This window comes from Delphinapterus leucas, chromosome 5, assembly GCF_059928025.1.
Source record: "Delphinapterus leucas isolate spDelLeu-1000000601 "Yukka" chromosome 5, BTC_Dleu_Yukka2, whole genome shotgun sequence".
Taxonomy (NCBI): Eukaryota; Metazoa; Chordata; class Mammalia; order Artiodactyla; family Monodontidae; genus Delphinapterus; species Delphinapterus leucas.
Genome location: NC_143133.1, coordinates 31,704,304 through 31,717,213, shown reverse-complemented (window position 1 = coordinate 31,717,213; position 12,910 = coordinate 31,704,304). Strand labels below are relative to the sequence as shown.

Here is a 12,910-nt window from a genome sequence, read left to right as displayed (position 1 = left end):
ACATGTCTACTTGGACTAGACACTACCTGTCTACACCACCAAACAGTTTGCCACCATCATGTCTGGCCTGGCCATGCTTCAGGGGCCAGTTGCCCAGAAGGATCATCGCTGAGTATGAAAAGCACTGTATCTTACAACTGTGCCCCTGGTCCCAAGTGAAAATAGTCATTAATGGTCTTTCTGTATTTCTCTTCTTGTGTATACCCTGACTCCATTTTATTTCTGAGTGTCATTCTTTGATTTTCTAAACCTATTCACTTGCTATTAGACTGATCGGAAACCCTCCATCCGGCCGTACAGTGTTTCAATGTTCCATTTTCCCATGTATTCTATCTCAGTCCACTCTCCTTCCTGTATGCTTAAGGTTTGGGTTTTGGGGGGCGTTTTTTGGGGGGGGGTTAATACAATTTTTAAAGGTTACACTCCATTTACAGTTATTGCCAAATTATTGGCTCTATTCCCCGTGTTGTACAATGCATCCGTGAGCCGATCTTACACCCAGTAGTTTGTATCTCCCACTCCCTCACCCCTATATTACCCCTCTCCCTTCCCTCCCCGCTGGTAACCACTAGTTTGTTCCCTATATCTGTGAGTCTGCTTCCTTTTTTGTTATTTTACTAGTTTGTTGTATTTTTCAGATTCCACATGTAAGTGATACCTGTATGCTTAAGTTTTAACGGGATATGAACTTTTGACTCTTGCCTCAAGCTCCCGCCCTAACCCATCATTGTTCCCCATGTCATCACGACAGCTTCTCGGGGCTTCTCCACCCTTGCCCAGGGAGCTCTCTCCTGACCTCCTGCCACAGCACACAGGTTATTGCTTTGGAGGGTGTTTTTCCTGATCGAGCTACTCATTTTACAGCTGCCAGTACATCCCTAATCTGTCATTTTCAAGCCTGTTTAAATTAGTTAATGTACTGCAGCTCTTTTTAACTGTAAATGTTTTGATCAGATGTTAATACAGCTATATGCACACTTTAGGTTGCCCACCTAACACAAGGTATGAATACACCGTAGAATATTAGTGATGTGGAGTGCAGCCGAATCAAGTATTTGCCATCTGAAACCCCAGCCTCCCCCTGCAAAGAGGAAAGAAAGGAGCTTTGATCTTTTTAGTCCATAACTGTGGTGAAGTCATTGGTTATTAGTATTTTTAAAAGCTTTGCCCAAGGACACACCACCACTAAAATGTATTATTAGTAACATATTGAATAATTTAAAGCGTATCACTAAAACTGGCCAATACAATGAATAAAATCCAGTTTGAGGAGCTTCCCCCTTGGATTCTTTTTGACTGAAGTTAAAAAGAAAAAAATCACAACCTGGTGGCCTTTCTAAATATCACATAAATTAGGCTAAAACATGATTTTATCAGCTTATACATTTTTTTCCTGATCTTCTTGTGTCATTCAGCTCAACGGAGACTCTCAGGCAAAAGTACAGCGGATTCTACGGTTGATTTCTGGTGGCGGGTTGTCCATAACTGGGTCGCATATCTTGTGTGGAGACTTCCTCTTCAGCGGTCACACAGTTGTGCTGACACTTACTTATCTGTTCATCAAAGAATGTAAGTAATAACTCATTCCTGCTTTACTGATTGTTGTAGTGGGCGGGATCCCTAAGCCCTGAAACGGATGAGTCCTTATTCTATTGGAATCGATAGCTATGGAAAGAGGTGTGTGTGTGTGTGTGTGTGTGTGTGTGTGTGTGTGTTTAAATCATTTCAACCAGTCGTATGTGATTTGAACACTGAAGGAAGGCTTAAAGCTTGGCCCTGGCTTCTTGCTAACATTTAGCGTGCCTCCAAAATGTCTCCCTCCTTGGTTAGTACTTCTTAAGGTATGAAAAGCTATTTTAATGTTGAAACAAAGAAGAATCATTGTTAAGGTTACTGCAAAAAAGAATCAGTGTGCTCCAGAGCCAAATGGGAAGGACTTTTTTTTTTTTTTTGCGGTACGCAGGCCTCTCACCGCTGTGGCCTCTCCCGTTGCGGAGCACAGGTTCCGGATGCGCAGGCTCAGCGGCCTTGGCTCACGGGTCCAGCCACTCCGGGTCATGTGGGATCTTCCCGGACCGGGGCACGAACCCGCGTCCCCTGCATCGGCAGGCAGACTGTCAACCACTGCGCCACCAGGGAAGCCCTGGAAAGGACTTTTGAATGAAATTTCCATTGTATGGAACATGCATTCCATCACCCCAAATACTTTGGTTAATATTTTCCCCTTTTTAAACTTTTTGTAACGTTTCCTTATCCCACTTTATTCTAATTTCGTCCCTTCCAGTAGCTTTCTGTGCTTGAATATGCAACTTCATGAAACAGTTTGCCAATACTAACCGTTTTCTTCTTAGAAAGCAACATGGAGAAGAGAATATGAAATATCTCCCCATATTTATATGCTTAATTCCCATTATACAAAATTCTTGTGTATTCCAGTGGCATTGTGTTTTTTTTTTGGGGGGGGCTTGAATAACGTCTTGTGCATCGTGAAGGAGGTTGTATTTGGTTTTAGCCGCCTAGCAGATTTCTGAAGCTTTGTATATTTGGGCCCATTATCTCAAAATCCTTTTGAAGTAGTGATGCTTCTCCCTCCATTTCTACCAAGCTGGTCGGTATTAACCTTCATCTTTAGTTCCAAGATACCCTATCCCCATGCCAGTGTTCTTTTAGAGGCTTATCTCAATTTTCTTCACTTGCAGAGCATATCACGGAGGTCTTTGGGCAGAGACCAGGGGAAGGAGGCCCTTCCCTCTGTCCTCCTTGGTTAATCCCCTTCTCTCCCTTCTTCTCTTAGTCTGTCATTAATCCAAACAGGTTTAGACCCATCAAGGTTTATCTTCCAGTGGTGCAGAAGTGAATTCTTGCCCCATAGACTGCCCGGGGTTATAGGTTTTAATTCTGCTTTGAGGGCAATATGACAAAGAGAAGAGGGTCTCCGTAGTAGATGAGGTCTTGTTTGTTTTTTTTGGTGACAGTTGTACATCTTCTGAATTGTTTTCTTTCTAAATGCTACACACAAGCTTTCAGTTAGGAGAGCAGCACGTTAAGTGTTCAGCCTTTGTCATACTGTCTGACTTGAAGGCAGAGGGCCTTTTGCACCTTGCCCCATAGTTCTGTTCTTACACGGTTGGAGAGGGGTGGTGGAGGGGAGGAACCTAGCTCTGTCTGTGCGCCAATAACTCCCCCTTAAATTTCAATCTTCTGAAATTTCTAATTTCTAATACCTAGTTACAGGTTCTGGGTGGTGGGCAGATCGATTTATGTTGTTTATAGTGCTCACTCTTTTGCTGTGGAAAGTTCAGCAAAAACTGATCTGTGTAAGATCAGTCATTTTCCAGTCCAGAGGTTCATTTGGGTTGTAGGATCCTCTCTCTAATCTGCAGATCCTAAAAGCTTATAGAAGAAGAGGAGGAGGATGGGCTTCCCTGGGGGCGCAGTGGCTGAGAGTCCGCCTGCCGATGCAGGGGACACGGGTTCGTGCCCCGGTCTGGGAAGATCCCACATGCCGCGGAGCGGCTGGGCCCGTGAGCCATGGCCGCTGAGCCTGCGCGTCCAGAGCCTGTGCTCCACAACGGGAGAGGCCGCAACAGTGAGAGGCCCGCATACCAAAAAAAAAAAAAAAAAAAGAGCAGGATGAGGGCCGGGAGGAATTACATGTTAGAGTGAAGCTACTGTGGGTGGAAAACATAAGGTAATGAAGAGAAAACATCCCAGGAAACTGAGAGTCAGTTTCATAAAATAATTGAAGACCAAGTGATATTACCAATAACAGCAAATAGACATAGTACTATTTTTTCCGTTCCAGGCACTATTCCAAGGCCTTGATGCAAATTAACTCATTTAATCCTTGTAGCTACCTCATGAGGGAAACACTTTTTCCCCATTTTTCAGAGGAAACTTAAGCATAAAGAAAGTGAATGAATTAAGCCACAGTCCGCAGTTAGTAATTGGAGGATGGGGTATTCAAACTCAAGCAGGCTGACTGCAGAGGGTACACTACCAATTTCCTGGCTCTGTTTAGAATTTTTGGAAACCCAAGCTGTCTGATCTTATAGAATTGCTAAGAAATAGCCTGGATGTATTGCTCATTGTTGTACTTTCACCTCAGAGCAATAGCAGGGCAACTTTGTGTTTATTTCTATGCTTTAATAAAGGCTGATGCAGTATGTAGAGACATTTTCTTCCCCACGTATGATTTGAGCTTGTGTTGTTTAAATTGTATAAGTCTACGTACATCAAGAAAAGAATTACATTCTGCTTTTTCCTTTCTATTTTTTTTAAATAGATCTTTATTGGAGTATAATTGCTTCACAATACTGTGTTAGTTTCTGTTGTACAGCAAAGTGAATCAGCCATATGTATACATATGTCCCCATATCCCCGTCCCTCTTGCGTCTCCCTCCCACCCTCCCTATCCCACCCCTCTAGGTGGTCACAAAGCACGGAGCTGATCTCCCTGTGCTATGCAGCTGCTTCCCACTAGCTAGCTATTTTACATTTGGTAGTGTATATATGTCCATGCCACTCTCACTTTCTCCAAGTTTTGGTGAGAAACAAAAGGGCACATCTGTAATGCTTGATACAAACCCAACTTCAGAGTCAGTTCTGTACATAAACTGGGCATTCCATGTTTACGCCCATTTCCTATGCAATTAGGAAAAACAGTTACCTTCTAAATTATACCATGTGTCGTTGTTCCGAGTAAGCATTGGTTCCAGTGGTTTCTTTGAACATTCTGCTTCTAGAATTAGATACATCATTTGTATATTTTTTGCTTTCCTGCCTTTTGATCATTTTGGACTCTCCCTGTTTACTCCGTTGTTACAAGCAGATTTGAATTTAGTCATGAGAGGAGTTGAAAACGTGGGACCAGAATCATTTTGTGGATTAGCAAGAGAGGGTCTGACACAGGTGTGCAAATATTATCTTTGGGACTTAGGTTCCTTATAAAATTAGCCTGGAGAAATCAATGTAGCTCTTAGAACCAAATGTCTTGCTAGTCGAGAAAACTACTTTTTCTTTTCTTTTTTTTTTTACCTTACTACTACACAAAGTCTATTGTCTCTATTATTCATTGACAGCTAGGGCTAGGATCCCACACAGACAGTGGAGTTCATTAATAATTGTATCATCATCTCTCAGCTCAAGGTTATCCCTGTGGGTAGAATGAGAGAACAGAGAGGATTACCATTTTGCCATTTCTATTTCAAAACAGTTTATATTAAATCTTTTCTTTGGGCCAGCCAGTGTTCTCAATTAATGAGCAGTGATCCCAGTGTGGTAGCTCATAGAGAATACATTTTTATGTGCTAGGAGAGCAGTGCTAGGGCATCTAGCCATTCCTGAAACCTCATTTTCAATTCCACGAGTAGTAAAATGGGCCACCTCTTTACTCCCTGCCTACTTCAGCTTTGCTTCTTGTGGATAAACAAATAGAAAATAGTTGTGCTTTGCTCAGACATTTTGGACTTTTAAGGTAAATACCAGATGACCTGTTAGGAAGGGAAGCAGGGCTGATGTGAGGGTTCAGGGAGGGGTGAGGTCTGTGGTGCTGGAGAATGCATATTTAGTGAAATCTCCAGATTTCTGAATGTTACTTCAATTTTTAACATTCAGATCCTAACAGAACAGTTATGGGGACTGGATCTGGCCCCCCAGGCTGCAGAAGTAAGGCCTCTCCTAGCTATAAAATTCTCGGATTTCCTGAGTTATCTGCTAGAACCTCGTGGCAGAATGAACCAAGCAAGAGTTGGAAATAACGAGCTGCACATTCAGAAGTAGGAAATCAGACTTTCAAATGCAAATACGGGTTTATCATCTTACTGTTCCACGTAGGACTAAATGAGCAACAGCTATTCAATTTCTATTTGAACCATGTTTGATTTGATGTGTCATGTAAAGTTCTGGAAATGGATCTCTTTGCTATTCAACCATTCTTCCACACTTGAAAGTAAATATCACTATAAATATAAACACAGTTAAATATGAAATAAATTTTAGTTTATTCGATTATTATCTTTGTGAGCTAATAAAGCTTTAAAATAGAAAAAAGGAGACAGTCATTCAAAGAAAAGAAAAGTTATTAGAGATGAGCACTGGTTCCAGTTACACCTGTGTCATTACCACCTGTGTGGGAAGGCTGGGGGTCGTGCGATCATGTGTAACCTACCGAGCGCTTTAGTTCTCTCTTATAGCTGATCAGTGTCATGAACTTAGTGCCCTCTCTAGGTAAGGCTCAAACCCATAAGTGAATAGGCATGAATCCCACGCTTTACATAGGGAGTGTCTTATAGTTGCTATTGGCAATAACAGTATAAAATTGCTGAGAATCAAAATATTGCTAGCCACAAATACTATTTTTCTCCCCCTGCAGAAATCAAAGTAAGTTTATATATAAGACCTAAAATTACTCTTGCTTTCTCATTACCTCCTCCACCCCACCGCCCCTTTTTCATAGACAACGACCCTTTCTTTTTCTTTTTTTGGCCACACAGCACGGCTCATGGGATCTGAGTTCCCTGACCAGGGGTTAAACCCAGCCACAGCAGTGCAAGTGCTGAGTCCTAACCCCTGGACCATCAGGGAGTTCCCGACAACTATCCTTTCTTTTCACTCTCCTGTTTCTCTTTCCAGTAGGGTCCCTACAGGAGCCAGTATGAGCCAATTCCAACCTAATGTGAAATATTTCTGTTCTCTTCCTAATTATTAAACACTGTGGGTAAGACCTAGAGTATCTAGTGTTACCAACCGCCCCAGGGAATTACTATTAGACCTGTTACCAACAGCACCCCATCTCCCCCGGGCAACCGGAGCAAATCCCGGCCAGTTCACAGGGACTCATTTTGGGTAATCCATTTTCTCCTTCAGTGACTCCCTGGCCTTAGACTTTTCTCCGGTCATTAGGATAGACTGTCGTCATTCAGTCCACCTCTGGGAATCCTATTAACTGTTCACTTTTCTGCTGTCCAGATTCGCCTCGTCACTTCTGGTGGTATCATCTAATCTGCTGGCTGCTGAGCGCTGCTGGGATCATCTGTATTCTTGTAGCACACGAACACTATACTGTCGATGTGATCGTTGCTTATTATATCACAACACGGCTCTTTTGGTGGTACCATTCCATGGCCAATGAAAAGGTGAGAGCGATGAAATTATCCTTGGATGATTTCTTTTCTTTAAATGCAGCGGACCCCTTTTCACACAGCGGAGTTTCCAGTAGCTTAATGGGAATAACTGCTGTTGCCGCCTAAACGTGTGGTTTAGGTCAATTCACTTAAACTTATATGCTCAACCTTATGAGCTCTCCTTTCACTCTTCCATCTTCCTTGACCCACAGATCTGACCAGTGACATATCCTGAAAATTTTTCCTCCCGGAGAGCTAGCTCTCCCACCCATTCTTGAGTCTCCAGTCTTACTGGAATTGCAGGCAGAAGATTTGCCTGAGAACTTCTCTGGTGGTCCAGTGGTTAAGACTCCGCGCTTCCAATGCAGGGGGCACAGGCTTGATCTCTGGTTGGGGAACTAAGGTCGCACATGCCACAGGCATGGCCAAAAAGTAAAAAAAAAAAAGAAAAAAGATTCGCCTGAGCCACAGAGAGGGAAAGAGTAGAGGGGGTTGGAAGTGTGGCCGGAGTCCTGTCAGAGTTAGGGGAAAGGAGCAAAGACAAGCATTGCCTTGCGATCCGGATTCTGCTGCTTTCCCTGTTCAGTTACAGCAAATGACAGTTTAATTAAGAAACAAATTAGGATGCAAATTGTGAAAAATATGTCTCATTTTACTTTTTTTCTACCTTTTACAGAACTTGAAGGTCTCTTCACAGACTAATTTCTTGTCTCGAGCATGGTGGTTCCCCATCTTTTATTTTTTTGAGAAAAACGTACAAGGCTCAATTCCTTGCTGCTTCTCCTGGCCACTGTCCTGGCCTCCTGGCTGCTTCAAGTCGTCTTGCAAGAAGTATTCACGGGTTCAGAAGATCGGTGAAGATAATGAAAAATCTACCTGAGGAGCAAAAACAAAGGCATCAGCTCTTAGACCAAAAGAGTTATCGCTGTAACCAAAGGTATAGTTTTGTTTTTGTTTTTATTTTAGGAGAACTGATTGCTAAATGAAGCAGACCAAATTTTGTGCAAATGATTAGAAAGATGAACGAAGTATTACCCTTTGACTGGTTTTTTATTCATCCTGAGAAAGTTATATTCTCCTGCAGCTCTTCATTCATTGGTCACAAGCCCTCAAACTGGGATTTTACTAATGAGCTTGTTAAGGAGGTGCCAGAGAACATACTACTCCTTCCCTCATTCTTTTTCTCCACTAAAGCTCTCTACTTCAGAATTTTTTCAGGAATATTTTTCCCTCCAAGGTCAAAAGAATTTGTTAATGTTTTAAATAAAAATCTGATATATACGGCACTGTGTAAATAGAATCACCTAATGTTGAGAGTGATTTTTAGCATTAGGCTTATCAGCGAAGGGGAGATCCATGGGTTGCGAGTGAACTTCAGGTGAACTTTGTTTCTGCTCTGTCAAGGGGAAGGTCAGGGTCAGGTCTGGGAATATGCGCTGCTGCTACCACCCAATGTACTATATCACTTTCACTTTATTTTTTTTTTTTAACTGATAATTTTATAACTTAAAAAAGAAAGATGAACTAAGAAAATATCAAAGTATTTGACACACCCCACAGATTTTACATGTGTGTAAATATTTCATTTTAAGATCTCTATGACAGATACACAGGAGACATGGGGCTGTTTATGCTAACGAGGAGTCCTGCTGTCCACCTGGTAACTCTGCACCTGTACCCCCAGAGCAGTCAGCAGTGTAGCACAGGCTGAACACACATAGCTGTATGAACTGCTGCTCATGTCCTTGTGGGGAACAAGCCTGTGTTTCTCTCCCAGGTCACGCCCTGTGTGAGATCCGTTTTAGAGCTGCAGATTGGAACTCAGAAATACAGTTGCTCACATTTCACTGAAATCCATTTCTTCCTAGTGACATTGTGCTTTATGGAAAAACCAAGATGGAATCCAAAAGTTTAATGCATCCTTGCCTTTTAGCAAGAGACTCCGTTTCTTATGTACTGGTCCTAAGGACACATACCACAATTGAGTAATTTTACTTTGACCCTAAAATTATACCACGGTGCTGCACTATAATCTATGGTTGGAATTGGTGTGTTAGTCGGTTACAGCTACTCAATAAAGGGGGATAATAGTTTCTAAAGTTCTTTCAGGTGATGCAAAAAAAAAAGAAAAGATGGATTTTTAAAAATCTGACCAGATGTAGTGCATTATTTAATGCTGTTGAATCTTTTGGATAATTCTTGGCTTAATTTCTTTAGACTTCTAGTAACCGTAGGAAAAAATTTAAGGTCACAAAGTCATCAACACTAGTCAGAGAGTGGAGAGGCCAGGGGGGCTGGTAGGAGGCAGTTACATTTATACTGAAGGTGGAAATTTCTCCCCACTTAGAATGAAAAACATCCCTAAATTTGTCATTGTAAACAAGTCGGCCTTGATTCGGTACACAAAATTGACCTTTAGATTGCTGGAGAGAAGCACAATACAGATCTGTTCAGAAGGGTCATCATCCTTTGGTGCTAAAACTCTGTATATGTTTTCAGTATGGCTCTTTCTCTGTGTGAAAAAGAAACACTAAAAGTTGAATTCAAAGACAGAAAGACAGACTAATCTGGTTATTTACAACAAGAATTGAAACCCTAAACATCCTTGGCAGGCTTTGGAATGCAAGAAGTTTTTCTGGTATTTATTATTAAGTAAGTCAGTAAGAAACATATGTGTAGCTTACCTGCTGTGTTTAGCTATATTTCTACATAATTTTCACTTATTTTCATTTGTTAAATATTGACATCTGCGATAAGACAATGTGTTCTACTTGAAAACACTGATTTTAAATTTCTGCTGTCTAATTGTGACGAAAAGTATCTGATATGGAAGCCTGGGTTTTGCTCTCCTAACATTGGTATATTCCTTGAGCCTCGAATTCAAATAAAACAACCTGCTATACCTTAGAGCCTTATTCAGCTGCATCTTAGATAACCCACTCTTCTTCAAATTAAGTAAGGAAAGGTGTTTAAGTTTTAAAAATCATGGAGACCCTTGAAAACAGTATAAACCTTGCATTTTAGTCAAATAATCCTGTTTTGGTTTTTTTTTCACGTAATACCATCACCTTTTAAAGAACTTTAAAAACATCTATGACCCCATTTGTGGACACTACTGCTCCCGTGTTCTTTACATGTATATGTCATAGCTCTCTAATAAATGCTGTGAAAGCATGTGCTATGAAAATAAGGGGGGTGGGGAATATCAAAGTTTCTAGATGGGAAAATAAGAGAAATAACAAAACCCATTTAGGAAAGCAAACTTCAGTTTCAACCCAACATGCCACTTTGGGATATAAAGCATAAACAATTACTAGACTTACTGTGGTGATCATTTCACAATATATACAAGTAAATCATTATGTTGTATACCTAAAATTAATATAATGTTATATGTCGATTATACCTTGATTAAAAAATCATAATTATGAGCTTGCCTTTTGAAACAATAAATTTTTGGAACTCCTTTTCCTTGCTAATCAATCTATAAGATCTTATCCGTTATCCTTGTTTGAAGCTTTTTCTGTGATTAAGTCCTCGGTGCAGTATTTCTATAATAGTTCCTGTAAATGATGCCACATTTTTTTCTAAATTCTTTCAAATGAAAATAAATTCCTTTCAGATTCTATTTTTTTGATCTCCTCCACTAGCTCTGAAAATAAAGCCTTCTTACCTACTCGGTTCCACCCAAAGTAATTTAGAATTTGTTATTTAATTTACTGGCATCTTGGGAAACAAGTTTTGCTGTGGAAGGAAGGCGGTTGTGAGTGAGCCCGAGTTTCTAGTCTTGGTTGATGGATGACATTGCAAAGGTTCTTTGCTGTATAGCAGTGCCCCCTTGTGGAAATACTTTATATGACTTGGAACACAAATGCCACTTTTTTTTTTTTTTTTTTTTGCGGTACGCGGGCCTCTCACTGTTGTGGCCTCTCCCATTGCGGAGCACAGGCTCCGGACGCGCAGGCTCAGCGGCCGTGGCTCACAGGCCTAGACGCTCTGCGGCATGTGGGATCTTCCCGGACCGGGGCACGAACACCTGCATCGGCAGGCGGACTCTCAACCACTGCGCCACCAGGGAAGCCCCAAATGCCACTTTTTAAAGTGTATTTTCGTGTTTTGAAAGGCATTTTAAAAATTATTTTTGTCAATAATCTGAAAGCATCATGCAAAACGATAATTATTTTCAAGGCATTTTAAACCTTTCCCAAAGGGAAAATGTGCTTAGATCACAGGGGGTTGCAATTCTAATCTTTTGTAAGTTTGATCAAAGAAAACTTGCGGACCGTTTTTACCTCTCACCATCACAATCATTAATGTCTCCCTTTATAACTGCCTATACTTTGTTTATTTTGAAACATCAGGTTGGCTGTCTTTCTTATGTGGTTTTTTTTTTTTTACATGCTAGAATTCATGCAGTTTCTTTTTCAGTCGAGAGTTCACATCTTGTTCCTTGAATATTTTGAACATTTCTTTTAAAATTCTTTTATAAAATTTTTTTGTTTTGCACTGTAAAACTGATTAAAAGTTTAAGCTGGTCTTAACACACTCACTTCTGTAGTGTAAGGAAGTATGAGAAGGAATTTCTTAATAACTGAGTTTACATGGTTAAATCAAGCATATTATAGTTAATATGCCCTGTGTTAAAGGCTTTTCTATTTGTATGTATAGAGTCCTTTTTTTAATGTCATTGTGTTGCAATAATTTAACTCCTTTGACTTACTTGCTAAAAATATTTCTTCTATTTAAGAAGTGCTCTTGACTTCAATACCTAAACACTGAAAATCATGTCAAAAGGTACCCAAAGATAAGTTTTTATACAGATACACACCTTATAAGTTGTGATTTATTTTATGATTCATTTATCTAAATATGTTGTGTTCTGAATGAATCATGAATGAGAATAGTTCTTTATTGTGGAATTATTTAAAACTGTCCTTTAAAAGAAAAAGAAGAAACTATAAACATATAAGTTAATCTAGTTGCCAAGTTGGAATTCATTACTTAATTTACCTCCTATGCAATGATTAATGCTGCAAAATGTATGGTTATGTTAGAGTATATTCACAAAAGAAATATTATTACAAGGTTTGAGAAGTAGCCAATTAAATCCTTTGGAAATTTACTGTACTGTTTCAATGTGTTAAGTGCCTTGTTGTAAAGTAAAATTTTAAGTCTAGAAGTCATTATTTTCCTGACATATATTTTTCATTATCATATATACTGTATATTATTGTAATAGTTTTATTAAATGCTTAAGTTTTAATTAAATATGTAAACTTCAGAAGCTCTTTCCCCTACCCACCAGTACCTTAATCATTGGTCTATCATATGGGATTTGAATTCAGGTTCTTTTTTTAAAAGGGGAAAATTATCTTAGTTTAGAAATATGTTTTCCATGCTTGTGCATTTGTGTTTATAAAAACATTTCAGGAGGAATTTAAGAGTGTAACTATAGTTTGTACTTCAAAATGCCATTTTACATTTACATTTTAAGTGCCTAATTGTTAGTTAAAACTAATTTATGTTTCTATTCTAAAGAGAATATGTCTACTTGGTTTCTAATCTCTTTGGCTTTGCTTAAAAAAATAAAAGAGCAAGGGCCTATACTTTGTATTTACCCAATAAACCACCATGACATCGACAGCCTTTTCAAAATTAGTATTACTGTTTTTTTAATTAATAAAACTGTTTTCTTTAAAGATTTGTAAAAAATATTTAGTTTTAAGTAGTTATTAGAACCACAAGAGGGTTATTTCCTTCAAGCACTGTTTTTTCGTTTTGTTTTT

General features: G+C 39.6%; 1 protein-coding gene across 4 annotated transcripts in view; it reads left to right on the top strand.

The window, feature by feature from the left end:
• The window catches only part of SGMS2 (sphingomyelin synthase 2), a 113,323-nt gene that overhangs the window by 72,829 nt on the left and 27,584 nt on the right, over positions 1 to 12,910 (top strand). For 3 of the 4 annotated variants that reach the window (XM_022567092.3, XM_089911592.1, XM_089911591.1), the window contains exons 5-7: positions 1,416 to 1,569; positions 6,970 to 7,136; positions 7,801 to 12,823. In XM_022567092.3, the coding sequence (XP_022422800.1) occupies positions 1,416 to 1,569; positions 6,970 to 7,136; positions 7,801 to 8,004 (525 nt within the window). In that variant the 3' untranslated portion in view covers positions 8,005 to 12,823. Of the gene's footprint in view, positions 1 to 1,415; positions 1,570 to 6,969; positions 7,137 to 7,800; positions 12,824 to 12,910 lie in introns of those variants that run through there. The other variant, XR_002643662.3, reaches the window with a different exon arrangement.